Source organism: Sitodiplosis mosellana, unplaced genomic scaffold, assembly GCF_009176505.1.
Source record: "Sitodiplosis mosellana isolate CC-2019 unplaced genomic scaffold, AAFC_SMos_1.0 Smas_scaffold_6197, whole genome shotgun sequence".
Lineage (NCBI taxonomy): Eukaryota > Metazoa > Arthropoda > Insecta > Diptera > Cecidomyiidae > Sitodiplosis > Sitodiplosis mosellana.
In genome coordinates this window covers 9,085,888-9,102,267 of record NW_022601438.1, presented here as the reverse complement: position 1 = coordinate 9,102,267, position 16,380 = coordinate 9,085,888, and the positions used below count along the sequence as shown (strand labels likewise).

The window sequence follows — 16,380 nt, the reverse complement described above, 5'->3', positions numbered from 1 at the left end:
TCGTTTCGGTTGCAAATTGATCGTCCGTTTTATTTTATTGTTGTCGCCGCCGCCGCCGATGTCGTTGTATGCATATCTTTTCTTTTTTGTGCGAATAACAAGTCGGTGCTTAAGCAACATCGATTCGAACAACAAATTCGCTCCCAATCATTGCATTCACCTTAAAGTTTATTTGGAGAGTAAGTGCAATGACTCGAAAATTCTGTTATATGTGACATTGTGTACGATCGTAGTTCTCATCTCGTTGAAACGAATTTTTCGGTGACAAAATCTGGTTTGACTCGTTTTCTTTTTCGTTGTTAAACATACTGGAAATGTGAATGCATTTTTTTATGCGGTCGATACCATTTGGCACAGAATGAATTCTCGCAAATTTGTCAATCGTCGTCGTGAGTGCCGTTATATGAAACAATACAAAATGCTAATCAATTTTTCGAGTGGCGACACTGGCAAATTCATGGGAAATGTATTGGGAAACTGTGCGATCTGTGATCTGGAGCGTGTGCAGAGTAAAAATACAATTGTTGCTTTCTTTCTCACAATCGATCGATGTGTCGCGCGCGCGGCGCATGCAATGGTTTGATGTGCGCGTTAGTGCACATCTGCCACTGGATTAAAATGAAATGAAATGAATTGTGGTGTTTTTGGTCGTTGAAAGTCAACTAGGCTAAGCCGATTGCTCCTCATTGCGTGCTGCCTCCAACTGAAACGGAATATATATTATTTGAAATTCAACTGAAACGCATCATAAAGAATAAAATTCGAGGCCAAATCGAACTGAAGGCTGAACCATCGAAGCGCACCTGTGAATAAAACACACCATAAACCGCTTTGTCCGCTGCAACACCAAAATCAATCCAAATTAAGTATGAAATGATACGCATGTTGAATATACATTCATTTCGTCATTAAAACAGGTGTTTGAATGCACTAACAACCACAATGAAGTCATAGTACCTAGCTATTGCATACATTTAGGATATTTAAAAAAAAAAGTACAGAAAAACACAACGACCGGGCCAAAACTTTAATTTATAGATTTATCTTTATTCCATAGTAAATAATAACTGCAAATGCATACACAAATTGTTGACATTTTTCAATAAATTTTCACAATGTTCTTACGGTTGTTGTTGTTGTTTTCAATCATCATGTCTGATTTGTTTTGTCGGTTTGATTGGTTTTTTTCTTAGTTGTTCCTTTTTTTTTAAATGACACACATCGTCCAGAGCCATCCAATGGAATGTAGTTCCCTCTTTTTAGCGCATGTTTTTTTTTAATCATTCGAAGTAATTGTTTTGTTTTTTCCTTTGTTATTTCCTCTCCCTCTCTCTTAGTTTTGTTCTTAAAGTCTGCTAAATTTAATATTTATGAAATAATCTTTGTTTTGTGTGTGTACGTGGCTCAACTAAAAAGAAAAAGTACTAAATGTCTGTCTAAAAACTGGGGAAATGGCTTCCCAAACGTCTGTGTACGTATGTAAACGTCTAAAAAGAACTAAGATTCCGAACGCAATTCTATTTTTTTGGTTTTATCATTGAAAAAAAAAAAACTGGAACTGAGCTGTGTACCTGATTATCTCCAGAATGGAGACATGCCTGTTCGCTTACTCTATTGCCTACAACATGATTCATGGGGCGGTTGGGTGGTTGACCAGTCGGATGGAGGAGAGAAGGGAAAATTATCGAAATTTGTTACTCAATTGGGCGCCTGGTTACGTGTTTGTTGGTTTTTTTTAATTTATTTGGTTTGTATTTTTCTCTCATTTTTGTAATCATTTTATTTAATCATAAATAGGTAAATACGTTGATAGTTTTTTTTTGTTCATTAATAATTTTGAATAAACACTTCTTGATCGATTTTAGTTTTTTTTTTTTTTTTTTTTGATTTGAAAGAAGAAAATTTCACAACAATGCAAATTACAATAATACACGTATTTTGTTAAATATTTTTTTTTTAATCATCGAGTTTGTAGTTTTTTTTTCCGTTTGTCTCATTAAAAGGAATGTGTCGCCATATTGACGATCTTAAATCGCGAAAATAAACATATCAATATAGTTTGTAGTGTGAATTCTTCTTCACACACACGTTTTATTTGGTTTGCTTTACTTGGTTAGATTGTTTGTTTGGTTTTTTTTTTTCTTCTTTATTTCATTTAACAGTTATAACATTTTAAATTCAATACGCTTTCAAATTTATCTTTAAATTTTTCAATAAAAATAAAAGTCGAAATCAGCGAATCATGCAGAGACGAATAATAATTATATAGAAATATCATTCAAACATAGAATAGAATAATGTTGGTAATTTTTTTTGTTTTGTTTGTTGCTTGTATATACTGGAGAATCGGTGAGCATGGAATTTCGTGTTTGTATATGAGTGATGATGGTATAATCACCGTACACGAATCACCGAAACACCAAATCTGGTCGCTAAAATTTCGTCGATTTCCTTCAAATTAGTAATTGTGTGTGTATTTGTCTGTTTTTTTTTTGTATGCAATAAAATACTAACAAATTGTTTTTTTTTTCATTTCTCCGCCCTTTGTAATGCTCATTGTTCATTTTACATGCCCTCGTTTATTCTTTACTTTAATAGTTTCTTAGTTAATTCTAGGTATTGTCCTGGTTGTTTTATTCATTTTTTTTTTGTTTATTTTCAAAGTACGTTTTTTTATGTTAAATTTTCAAATATGTTAATATAGTAATTTTTTTTATGTTGGTTATAAATAAGTGTTGTTTCTCAAAGGGGATGATGAAATCGAGGGAAAAAAATGCAATTTAAATGCGACAACATAGAAATGTTGTCGTTTCTTTTCTGTGCAATTTGAGCGTTTTAGTTGAATCTCTGAATTGAAGGTCATTTGTTGCATTAAAAAGCGAAAATAATAATCGAAAATTATGACTCATAAATTGTGTTAGTTTTCTTTCTTAAAACAAAAGATACACAGGAAAAAAAATTTATTTTTGCAAACATTGAACGTAGGTAGGTGTTGTGCTGCGTTTTTAAGCATTTTATCGACACCAAATAGGTCGTTGAACAACACTGTTGGCCGAAAGGGGGATTGCGGATGGCACATGTCGATTCGATATATCGAAAGAGTAGAGATAAAAGCCTAATTGTGTGGCTTTTGTAAAATCGGAATTCTCTTTCGTCAATCGAATGCAAGCATGTTGTTGTTGATGTTTTCGAAACATTAGCTTCCGCTCTCCTCTCAAGAAGCAGCCATTGTGTGCAACGGTGACGACTTTTCTTTTTTTTGTTTTTGAATGTCTGCATGTTTAAATATCTAGTAAATGCAAGTTACTAGATGGTATGTTTCTGTTTCATTGTTAAATACTCTATTGAATAAAACGTAATAAGTTCAAAACTTTGTTTGGTTTTCTTTTGTAAACAAGGAGACAATTCTGAAACTGCATGTTTTGGCTTTGATCCTCTGCGTATTATATAATTTTCTTACGTGTGTTTTTTTTCTCTTTACATTTTAATGGTTAATACATATCAATAGAACAACAATTGAATAGTTTTTTTTTTTTTAAATATATTTTTGTGGTTGATTAGTTTTTTTTTTGTTTGTTCATAGAAAAAGCTGGAGAGACACTTGATCCGACTCCTGTGAATACGTCGAAATGAAAGAGTCAAATAAAGGAGATGAAAACATCTAGAACAATCAAAGATTCCATTTTTTGTTTGGGTTTTTTTTTGCTTTCAAGTTATTTTTTTTTAAAGTTTGTATATGCATTTTAAACATAAAGTTTTGCAAATAGAACATGCGAAACGAACGCTTATATGTCAATAGTCAATCAGAAATGCAAAACAGAAGCAGTAAATCACATATTTATTTTTGTTCTTCTGTCAAAATGCGAATTGCTCTCGTTAATAAACTTTGAAGAAATTACATTCATTTTTTTTTTGGTTTGGTTTGGTTTGGTTTTGTTTCTACTCATACCTTATATTTATTGCTATGTGTTTAAATGTTTCATCTTCGCCTCAAATCCTGTCGATCTATCTGATTCATTTCAACAGTGTTTTGGGTGTGCTCCTATTTTTACTCTCTACACGATCTATCTATATCGTTTCTTTGGTTTGCTAACTTATCCTTACAGGTTCCGTCGTCTTTACATATTATATATCGGTCGGTCGGTCAGAAGCTTTGCGTATGGGTATGTGAGTAGGTGGATGTGTCTGTGAATATGAATTCAACAATAAACATTGAAATTTGTTTGAAAAACAATTTGAAGGAAGAAAAAAAAACGAACAGAAACGTTTGAGTTGGTTGAATTTGTGCAGAAATCGATGTTTCTAGTAGAAATTTTCTACAAACCGAAAAATGAACGTATGATCCATCAAAACAAACATTACAGCGATAATTCAATCCAGTTGCCATGTATCAAATTATTCTGTGTGAACTCAATTCAGGCTCATCACCTGTAAACATCATATTCAGTGTGTGCTTAACGGAGAAATAGAAGAGACCTATTATCCATGGGAATGGTGCAGAATGTATGTGTTTGGATTTGTGTCATCGTTTGACCGATTATTCTTGATTAAGCTGTACTTTTGACCGAACTCCAGAAACCTTAAATAATTGTTTATTGGCTTAACATCCTATGTATTTATATGATTTTTGTTTTTGTTGTTGTTTTAGTTTTCCTCTTGTTTTTCTACTCTGAATGTTTTCACCCGCATTCCGTGGAATGGTCCATGGAAGCTATTCCAACGAGCAAGTTGTCATCAAAAATAAAATATATATATATGCGTGCGTGTGCATGTTATGACGCACACACGCTCTACGATCGTTCGATTTAAACCGTTTATGAATTCGTTGATCAACAAGGACTTTTGACCTGCTGCACTAAATGTGTTTGTTTTTATTTCTTCTTCTACTTCGTCTTCATTGAGATCATCCAATAAAGTAAAATAAAGAAGATTTTTGCTTTGGTTTTTCTTTTTTTTTCGCATTTCGATTTGTTAACTTAACTTAACGTTCCGAACATTACGTTAAAATACTTGCATCAGACTCATTTTTTCTTTGTTTGATACTCCAAACTAAATTGTTTTCGCTCTTAAAGTATTTTCATTTAATTTCTCATTTTGATAAATTGGTTGCTTTCTAATTTATCGCACACTACATTCGCAATTTGAAAATATGGATATCTCGACGTTTGTGCAAAACCGAAAAAAAAGACACAAAGAGAAGATTTGTCCCGTCGAGACAGAAACGAAATGAAGTAAGAAGAAAGGAAAAATTTAGCGTTGCCGCTAAACTGACCGAAAACCACTTTTTGTGTTTCGGGTGGGTGCGCAGAATAGAAATTGTGATAAACACTTCTTATCTAATTTTGAAAATGCTCTTCCAATTTTGAGATCATTTAACTTCTTGATATTTTGTTGTTGCTGGTGCTGCTGCTGTTTTTTCTGCATCTATTCATTTCTTAAGTGCTAATGAGTCATTTTGGTGAGTGCCATGATCATTTACTCTTTTTTTCAAATATATTTATAGATTTATATTCCGATCATTTTAAATCAGGTCATTCTCGATTTTAACGTATTTTAATTATAAATATTTTATGTGCTGGAAACTTGATCTTGATTTTTTTTATTGTTTTTTTTTGTCTTGTTAGCTGTTGTTGTTGTGTGTATGACAAAACGATAAAAATCCAAAGTGAATGGCAAGGTTTTTATTCAGATTAAAAGTTAGAGTGAAATGAACGATATATAATATATATATTAATGTATTGTTGTTGCTTGTTTTATCTTTGTTAGTATTAATTGTGTGTCGTTTACAGACGATTTATATATCATTCGATCTTCCAATCACCTGTATACCTTTCTCGTCCATCACCGGGCGAGACGAGGCGAGAGAGTGAGAGTGTGAGACTTTGTGTTTTTTTCTTCTCCTGTTATCTTTTGAAGCAAATACAAAGGAAGAATTATTGGCAACATGACCGTTTTCCTTTTTTTATTTGTTGCTTTGCAATCCAAGTTTGTTCCTCGTGAAATCTAATGTGTGTGCTAATCGTGACACGTTTGTCGCTTCAATTCAACCAATTTATCTGATCTGGGCATTGGTAATTCGATTTTCGATCTCATATGGGTTTTGTGTGTGTGTGTGTGTGTGTGTATTTGTTTGTTTTTCATATAAGTGCAGCCTATCTAAAAATTTAAATTACTTCTAATTGTAGTTCAAGTCCGTATGTAATGAGTGAGTGCTGATACTGATTCTCTGTTAAGTCGGTCTCTCCTTTATTCTTACTTATACCTCTAATATGTTGCTGTTGTTGCGGTGATTGTGATTTACTGATTTTGCTTCTGTCGAACTCTTCATCTCTTTTCGCTAGTTTGTCTTTTTTTTTGCTTTACTTCGTCTTTAATGTGATTCACATTATGCGAATGCGAACATTCCAACTTTGTTTCGTGCTCTCTTTTGACGCTATCTCGCCCACTCTATCAACCTACTTATCTATATTATTTTTTTCTTTGTTGATTCATTTGTGCATTTATCTATGCCATGTTCATACTTCAGATAAGAGCACCCCATCAAAGTGGCCGCGTCGGTGTACATTTTGATATGCCTTCAATTTTGAACTATGGATTTCCATTGCTGTTTTTCATCATCACTACAGTTTACTTGTTGTTGTTTCTGGATTTGTATCATTTCTTCTCTTCTTTTTTGGTAGTCAAGACATCACTGTAAAGTGTGGCAGTTACTTCTTAGGTTCACATCACTTATCTATTTGCTAATCGAATGACAAATGGATCTTCCTATTTGGAGGATATTCGGAGCTTCCTATCTGGCAATGGCAATCTCAATAAATAATGAACAATGTACAAATGAAAATGATTCACATGATGAACGAAGAAAATGAAGAACAAAACGGGAAATTTTGGAGAAACAAAAAACAAGCACGGATACATACAGAAACGAACAAACAAAAAAACAATGTGGCAAAAACTCAAGTCAAAGAATACAAACGAAGTGGAAAAACCAGATCAAAAAAAAAAACGAAGAAAAAAAAATTCAAAAAAGACAACCATCAGGTAAAGGGGGGGCAAGTGTAAATAAAAAAAGTGTCAAAATAAAAAAAAATGTATAAAATATCAGTATATTTTGATTATAATCTAAAATAATTAAAGTAATAAAAATATGTACAGTTTAAAATCGATAAGAAAACAGGGGAAAAAAAATACACATGAAATATCAACACGGGTTTTCTTTTTTCATTCTGATGATTTGTTCAAATAGATTTTTTTCCAGCTCTTCTTGTACATTCAATTGATCGTGCTATTCCGAAATAATTTACTCTCTCTTTATACATTTAATCGTACAGCTGCAGCATATGCGATATCGCCATTTACATATCTCATGCTTGACACAAACAATTTTCTCATTTTTGCCGCACGAAAGCAGTTGACGTAGGGGTGTGTGTGTGTGTGTGTTGTCAGCAACAGCAAATCTCCTCGTGTCTATTGGTTTTTATTGTTGTTGTTTTTAGTTTTGGTTTTTTTTTCGAATGCTAATAATGTGGAAGTGAAGGGTGCATAGGCACATCATGCAAACATTTGCTGCTCTTTCAACCAATCGTGTCTTCAACCTTTCCTTTAATATTTTTTTCTTCAATTTTTTGTTTGTCGTATTAATATGCGACAATTTTGCCATGAAAATCAATTTAACTGAAGAGGTGAAATCGCATTCATTTTTTATTCAAGAATTTTTTTTCTCGACATTTTCAATGAACTATTATGTGGATTATTGAAATGCACATCGTAATTCATTCAATTATGTTCACAAAAAAATGATTCTTTTGACTTTTTTTAATGTTTTTGTTTTGGTATTCATTTCCTTTATAACATACTCTCATTTGTATTAGTGTGGTAGATTAAGGTGTGTATGTGTATATATTTGCATCTCGATTTTATGTTGATCTTTTCATGCTTAGTTTTCTTTTCACCTACATTTGCGTGCTTTTTTTTTGCTAAAACCTTAATTTCATTCATGGCTATGTATCATTTTTTTTCTTCTCTCATTTTTCTTCCTTTTTATATCTCCTTGTTTGGTTTTCTTTTTTAAATAAAACGAAGCGCAAAACCGAAGAAAAAAATTTAATTTTTTGTTTGTTTGTTTAAATAGTGCTGTTCTAAACAAATAGTGACGTTTAAACTGTTTATGGCAACGGGGTAACTATTTCAACATATGTTTGAGGGAAGTAACCAGTTCGACCGTTTACGCTTCCTTCATACCAATTCTCATCGACGCGCTGCAACAACTGGATTGTATCATTTTCCTGCAGGTAGAAAAAAAAACGAGACATTTTTGATTTAGAACTTTTAATTTGTTTAATTTAAAAAATAAAAAACTAATAGCCATTGTTTCAACAATATAAATGCTCTGGTAGAATAATGATTTCATTTGAAATTTTGAATCATTTTTCGAACAATGAGAAGAAAAGAAATGAACAAAAATAAAAAAAAGTCTTTCACATTGCGTGTTTGAATCCCAATACATTGGGATTTTTACACTTACTTTGAATCCCAATTCATTGGGATTTTGCGGATCGAAATCGTAGAGTGCAGTGCAGCATGGTACAGATGGACGTTGTTGTGGCATTGGACTCTTTGCCGGTGATCGCATTGGTGATGGCAAAGGTGATGCTGTAACCAAATCAAAATTATATCCACACATTAAAAATAATCAACCGTAAATTTTTCAAGAAACAAAATGCATTTTATATTCGAACAAAAACAAAAAAGAAGAATATCTCTCATGCATCTTAACAGAGTTCTAATTTTAATTCAAAACAAAACGCAAAAAAAAACAAATCACATCCTTTTTGTTTACACTCGAATAAAATTAAAGCTAAGAATAAAAACCATGAACTTATAAGTATTCTTCTTGAAATGAGCTCGGGCGAGCATGCGGAGTTAATTCAGCAAAACGGAAAGGAATAATCATATTTATATATATATACGAAATACCGGTATAAAAACCAACAATTCCAATATGAAGTATCAGGATTGGAATATGCCATCTTATTCGAACCAAAGACAAATTTAGAAAAAAAAGATAAACCTCATTTCATTGTTAGATTGTTAAGCTAAAATTTATGTTGTTAACAATTCATGCCAAAAAAAAAATGATAATAAAACCACCGCCAAATTCCCATAAACAGTGTGAACAAAATTGAGCAAATATTTCATGCGATAAAATTATTGAGCAATTATTGTCAACGAAAATGCGTCGCAAAAAACTCCAAACGAATTTCATTGATAAACATGCGCTAAATAAAAGAACGAAAAAGAAACCAACAACAACAACTCGGTCTAATAAAAACTAGATGGAGTTTTATTTTTACCGTTGGTCGAGTGAGATTGCACTTGACCATTGTCCAATTCCAGATGTGTGGGTTTGGTTACTGTATGTTAAACATGAATAAACATGAAAAATAATATAGAGAGAAAGAGAGAGAAAGAGAAATGGAAATAGAAAGAGACAGAGAGAGAGAGAAAGAGAGAGACAGAGAGAAAAACATTGTTACAAAGGACAGATAGCAGTTCATCTGATGAACTTTCATTCTAGAACAATCGAAATTTTCGAAACAGCCTAAACCACGTTCACCTTTTTTTTTTTTTTTCGAACATAGAAACAGAAGATTTGTTTTTGCCTAACCGAAAACAAAAATCCGAATGAAAAAAAATAAATCCAATTCGGAACGTATTTCAGTGTCGTTATGGCAAAAAATGTCAACGGTTCAGTGTGAAAAAGCCGCCGCACTGGGAAATACGTTTACAAGTTATACACATCAACAAATTGACATTTATGTACGTAAATTTTGGTACGTGGACGCTTTTGATTTCAAAAGATCTTATGTTTTTGACAACAAAACAGTTGCAACATTGACTAAAAATCTACACACTGGATTATTAATAACGGGGATGGCGAACGTTATATTATTTTTTCAAATAAATAGCTACACCAAATGACACCATGTTCCAGGAACCAACATAATTTTTTCGGCTAATTTGGTTAAATGAACAGAGAAATTTACTCGTTGAAACAAAGAAAAAACACGCCTGAAACCTCTTCAATGATTCTAATGAAAGAACGGGACATTTGAACCGATCAAAAATACAGTCGACATAACCATTTGAAGTCTTCAAATTGAAGAAAGGATACCGTTTGCTTAACATTTCATTTGATCAAGCGATATTTTTCTACTATTCACCCATTTGCTTCGAATAATGTGTTAGTGTTAGTGGAAGTGTTAGTGTTATTTATGTTTTGTAGTTATTTTGTTGAATGTAAATGGTGAATCAATTGAAATGATTTAACAGATTAGACAGACCAACTGATACGCTGGATCGTTAGTACCAAAGAGTGAAAAAGAAAACACTTCAAAAATCGTTCAATTCAAACAATGTGTGTGTGTGTGTGGCATGTTACAACTGTTGTGTACACATCAAAATGCAATATCATATCCATACAACAAAACAATACACGGTTAATGTTGGTTATTCATAAATGCATCCGGCAAAACAATAACAACAAACAATTTTCAATTCAGAACATTCACAGTTTTTGTTTCACGCGACCACAACAGAACGAAGAAGCCCTTAAGCGGATAGAGTGTGTGTATGTAGGTGTGATAAAAATGATAAAGCGTAATTTTTCCATTTTAGAAGCATGACGAAAGCGTCGAAGTCTTGCACATACGGATTCCACGGTAGCGACCGAGTATGTATGTATTCACAGACAGTAATGAGTGTATTTCGATAAGTACGATGCGACAATTGTCTCTCGTTGTCCAATCATCACCACCACCAAATATAACTTAAGCTTAACAGTTCAAATCAACATAAAAACAAATGTGTTCATTACTTCTTTTTTTTTTTCAAAAGAAAATCCAATATTTTTTCCATTCACCAATATTCGCTACGTTAAAAAAAATGAAAAAAAAATATAATGAACTTAACTAATGGTCACCCGACACCAAGTTTTTTTTTCCGCTTTTCCTTAGTCACCGTGTTTTAAAACGCACAATTGAAGGTCAATGTATGTCTGAATGATGGATTGCACGACATTTAATGAGTGTTAGATATGGATTTAAAACACGTGTTGTGCATCGAAAATGACATTTCAAATGTGCGCAATTGGTTTTTTTTAGTGCGTTAGAATCCGTTTGAAAATCGTGTGTGAATGGAATTTGCAACGCAATCGATTCGAATCACGTCGCAAATGCTACCAGCATTTTGGTTCACTTGAGGTAATTGCAAAGTGAAACACGATGCAGTTTTTTTTTGCTCGCTTTGTTTATTGAGCATAAAATGAGATCGTTGAGCATTTATGACGTTTGAATTCGATTTGATTTTGAATATAAAAATTGTGCATGTTTTGTACATTTGCTTTCATGACCGAAAAAAAAAACTGATGTTGAGCAACCGAAAGTGAATGATAAATAAATATTTTTGAACCCGAAACCCTTTGATACAAATAAAAATGGGGACACAATAATAGATTTAACCAATGAAATAAATAACAAACAAAAAATGAGGATTAAAATGGAATATGAATGAGGACTAAATAAAAAATAAAATTAAATTGGGATTTTGACAAATCAACTAAGAAAAGGAAAAAATTAATTGAGGATGTGTAGAAAAAGAAAAAGAAAACCAAAAAAAAAGAGAAAGGAAATAAAAATTCACCTGTCCAGGGATCGTTGATGAGACCATTTTGACTATTAAAATTACTAAAATGATTTGTATTCGATGTATTTGTATTGGTGGTGATGTGATTTGATCGAGCGACAGGTGCTGCCATATTTGACACATTTATCGATGAAAAGACTGGATTTGGTGCTCGTGTCACCGGCGGCGGTGAATTCCATGCATTTAACCATACATCCGTTGGTATCGCACTCATATCATTCAATAACAAATTGTTTGCATGATTATGATAATGATTGCTACTACTGTTTGAATTTGTATGGTTGGTGGTATTTTGCATTGCACCGGTACTGGTTGTTGTTGTTGTACTATTAAAATTCAATAATAAATCGTTATTATTGTTTGTGCGATGGTGCGACGACGACGACGATGAATGATTTGAAGCAGTCGATAGGCTTTGTTGCGAACCATACGTTCGACTTCTCGCAAAATTACTGCTATGAATGATATTTGTTTTGGCCAAATTCTGCTGTGAGCTGAACAAACTGTATTGACTGTTGTGATTGTGATTGTTGTTGTTGTTGTTGTTGTTATTATTGGTTTTGTTATTGAATAGATTGTTTTTATTACTGCTTTCGTGATTTTTGTGATTGTTGTTGAATTTGGTATTGCTATTTTGATGATTCGATTTGTGTGAATTGGATTGGAAATAACGCCCACCGCTTCCTAGCATATCGGAACCACCGACGCTGACGCCCTCAATGTTCAATTCGGCCAGTGTTTTTGGTACGAATTCGCCCTTTGGACGGCTTGCAGCTTCATCACGCCTAAAAGAAATTTAATCGATTCGATATTAGTTTTATTTTTGCGATAAACACATTTTTATTTCATTTTTTTTATTGTTTCTGTCGAAACAAAAAAAAATTATTCTATTTTTCTTTCAAAAATACTTATTTTTACATTTCTTTTCGATTTGAATTCTTTTTAGTTTTCTTGAAAGTCAGACATGCGCACGGGATACCCTTCAATTTGTCGCTCAACGGGCAATTTTTAGAAAAGAACACCTTCTTGTGGTCAATGCACTTTCAGCAAGTAGTCTGAGACTACAAAGAAAAACAATCTTCAAATTTTATCCCAAGTTGAATATTTTGGGCATGCCCACTGCCCATGTCTGTTGTTTAATCGCGTGTCTACCACGCGACGGTACTACACGTGGGTACTACGAGTGTGGGTCTTGGTTATTCACTGTAGTACGTACAACGACACAAAAAATGCTTACTTTTGTGAAAGTGTTTCCACGAGTCCTTTCAAAATATCAGCACACTGCTGATGATAGTCCAGCAATCCTTCAGAAAACGTGTACAGCTGCGATACTTGTTCGACCTACAAATAATTTAGTACAATGACTTAGACACCTGTTTCTGTTTTCATGTTTTTTTTTTGTTCTCTACTAAAACGTGATTGAATTTACATCATTTTCCAGCAAGTTGTACATTCCCAATTGGGCTAAATGTAATGACTCGGCGAATTTATCCTCAGCTCCGCGTATTTCATCGTCTGTAATATGAGATCCTTTGTTTATGTATCGCATTTTATGAAATGGTTTTTTTTCGATTTGTTTTATCATGCGAATTGTGTGTTGCGGTCATGCATAACCAATCGAATATCCATAAATGATAAGAGGATAATAGATGATGATGGGTTTTTGTAAAAGTAAATAAAATCATAATGTTGTCGGGCACCATTGTGTTGGAACCAATGAGCATAAACCAATTTTAACCGAAAACGAAAGAGAAAATAAATAAAACAATAGAAAAAATTATAAATACATAAAACAATGAGATGTGGGGGGGGGGAATTAAAATAATCATATCAAGTGTGAGGAAAATTTAAATGAATTGCGTCCAAGAAAAATCAATTAATTTCGCTCTGAACGGATTTAATGTACAATGCGAATGCATTTTAATAGACGATTTATTTATAACATCTCCATCGACCGCTTACCTTTTGCCTGTCTACGTCGTTTGCAATCATAGTCCAAACGTCGTCCTTGCAATTTTTTACGGTGATGCTGTATATTCCAATGACAAATCACATTAAAATATTGAATTATTATGCACGACTTGATATAATTGGCCTTACCATAACTTCCTTCAGATCTTTCGTTTGTAAATGATGCAATGGCTCGAGGAAATTTTGTTTGATATTGTCATCAAGTGAGTATTTTACATCAGCCATTTGTCGCAATGACTCGCCCATTTCGATTAAAGCTTCCGCTAGAAGAATTGAATATCCACCACACACATTGCAATAATTATTTTTTCTTTTATTTTGATTTATTAATCAATCTTTTGAAAAAAAAAAGTTCTTTTCTTCTAATGGAGCAAAAAAAGGCTCCAAATGCAGACATACCAAAAATACTATTATCGCCCAGCTTTTTGCCATACATGAGCATGCAATCGGAGAGTAAACCTTCTGGTTGTGGATAAGTATTACTTTTCGCTTGGCCAGACAATTTTGATATTCCTTTGACGGCCGCCATTTTAGCTCGTGCGGTTGGATTCGGCTGAAGGAACTCTTTGGTTTTAATTTGTATCTCCTCAACCAATTCATTTGTTACATCGGTTTTCTGCAAAACGAACGCAAATCGACGCATAAATTCAAATGCAATTCAAATTTGAGGAAATTTTCATTCAAACTAAATCGAACAATTTACAATATTGATTGACAATCGGACGACAATGCGACAATTCCACTTACCCTCTCCATATCCATAAAGTCTAAATCTAGTTTAGTGCCCTCGGCGCCACCCATTTTTTCGGTAACATACTGAAAATGATGAGAAATCACATCAATTTTGTTTGGTTTCATCGATAAATGCCAACGAAATTGTAATTCCGTTCGTTTGGATGAAGAGAAAAAAAAAACGTTGATGCTATCTTCTGATCGGTCAAGCTGAGCGAAAAACACGAAAAACACACCATAATGTTCGATAAACGTCAAAGATTCATAAATTCAGCTGCAGCTAATTACAGCGGTTGCAACATAATTCGAGTGTAAATTCAGCGCAAACATACAACAGCAACAATGAAAAAGTAGAAGAAAAAAAGAATCGTAGCGAGAAGCTCACGTGCTAAACCACTTACAGTAAAACGGTTAAGCGGCCGTAAATTAACGCAATTAACTATACATCTACCATAAATGTGCATCTTCGATATGCGTTCGATTTCGCTTTCGAAATGAGCGCGTGTGCCTCTTTTGTGTTGTTAAGTTTGTTTTCTTCTTCTTCTTTGTCGTCGTTTCGCCATTGCAAACAATAATCGCAATTTACCACTCGTAATGCGAGAGTGAAATGGTTAATTGTGGCGCAAATGAAAATTATTCCATTTATTTCTTTTTTTCTGCGTTTTTTTTTCTTTCTCGTTACGAATTTTTCTCGGAGCATTTCATGCGTTTTGAGCACACACACAACAAGAGAAAGTGTAAAAATTGATACAACTTATATAATTTGAGGAAAAAAAAAAATAAATTGTTACACATTTTTCTTTCATTTGTTGCTCGATTTCGATCTCAAACATTTGAATCAGAAGATTAGCCGCAATAAAAAAAAATTTCGTTTCAACAGTTTCAACTTTTAAAATACGCTTACCTGATTGGCTTTGTTTATTTGTTTCTTTAGACCAGCGAATGCCATTTTGTATGATTTTTTTTCTATCTGACTCGCTCTCTTAAATAAAAATTAAGCCGATTTTTTTTTTGGGATTTTGAATAGATGAGTTAGCTGTGTTCAATTTGTTTACTTCGCCTGGTTTCTTCTGAGATTTTCTCCACTGAGTATTTTCGAGTAGAAGACAAGTCTTCGATTTTCCACAAATGCCGGTGTAAGGGTTTTCGAAATTGGTTCGAATTGTTTAAATTTCGTTGTTGTTTCGATTTTTGTTCGAGATAGAGAGTATGTGTGTGTATTTGAGAGTGGAAGAGAAAACAAAAATGTGTATTCGTTTTGATCCGATCGCCTTTGTTTCTGCTAAAATTGTCTCAATTGTTGGTTGTTCTTCGTTTGTTCCATAGATTCTCCAAAATGTACGCAATATTTTTGGATTCCCGTGTGGTATTCGACGCGCTTCGACTGTAAGAATAATCAAACAATTTAGATATGGAAACGTGATGAAATGCTCTTTTTGAATTGAAATAACTTGAAAAAAATTAAACGTATTGCAATTGTAGAATGACCTTGAGGTTCTTTTTTTTTAATAAAACAAAAATCACCGAGAAAAAGAAAACGACGATGCAATCTTCTATTCGAATTGAATGCGACCCATTATTCTTATTGCCATTGTTATTGGAATTGTGTGTTGTGAAAATTACCACATGTTTATCAAAACACGTAAGCGATAACTTAGTTCTCACACAGTAGTTCAATTGTACGATGTTGTGTGCGCTCACGTTGCCAATCTTCCTTTGTCTCTGTGTGTGTGTGTATGAGACTGTGTGTAGGTCAACGTGCGTCTATTGCCAACTAAATCTTTTGAATATGCGTCAACGGCAAATCCAACAAACAGCATTCATTCTATTCAACTTAGCACCAAATAGACACGACATCGCACGAAAAACAAAAAAACAATCCAATGAATTGACAACGTTTACAACGACTACGACGACGACGACATCATTCATAACTTTGAAATGGTTTCATTTTGATTTCAATGTACGCTTGTG

The 16,380-nt window shown here is 33.2% G+C and overlaps 1 protein-coding gene across 10 annotated transcripts in view; it reads right to left on the bottom strand.

Annotated features, from left to right (window-relative positions):
- Nucleotides 1-7,080: 7,080 nt before the first annotated feature.
- The window catches only part of LOC129577438 (endophilin-A), a 29,461-nt gene continuing 20,161 nt past the window's right edge, over nt 7,081-16,380 (bottom strand). For 2 of the 10 annotated variants that reach the window (XM_055464435.1, XM_055464433.1), the window contains 10 exons: nt 15,311-15,790; nt 14,422-14,490; nt 14,074-14,290; nt 13,804-13,937; nt 13,666-13,732; nt 13,133-13,233; nt 12,941-13,044; nt 11,701-12,488; nt 8,525-8,652; nt 7,081-8,285 (listed from right to left, as the gene is read on the bottom strand). In XM_055464435.1, coding sequence (XP_055320410.1) covers nt 8,166-8,285; nt 8,525-8,652; nt 11,701-12,488; nt 12,941-13,044; nt 13,133-13,233; nt 13,666-13,732; nt 13,804-13,937; nt 14,074-14,290; nt 14,422-14,490; nt 15,311-15,355 — 1,773 coding nt within the window. In that variant the 5' untranslated portion in view covers nt 15,356-15,790 and the 3' untranslated portion in view covers nt 7,081-8,165. Of the gene's footprint in view, nt 8,286-8,524; nt 8,653-9,353; nt 9,414-11,700; nt 12,489-12,940; nt 13,045-13,132; nt 13,234-13,665; nt 13,733-13,803; nt 13,938-14,073; nt 14,291-14,421; nt 14,491-15,310; nt 15,791-15,894; nt 16,351-16,380 lie in introns of those variants that run through there. The other 8 variants (XM_055464441.1, XM_055464440.1, XM_055464434.1 and 5 more) reach the window with 8 other exon arrangements.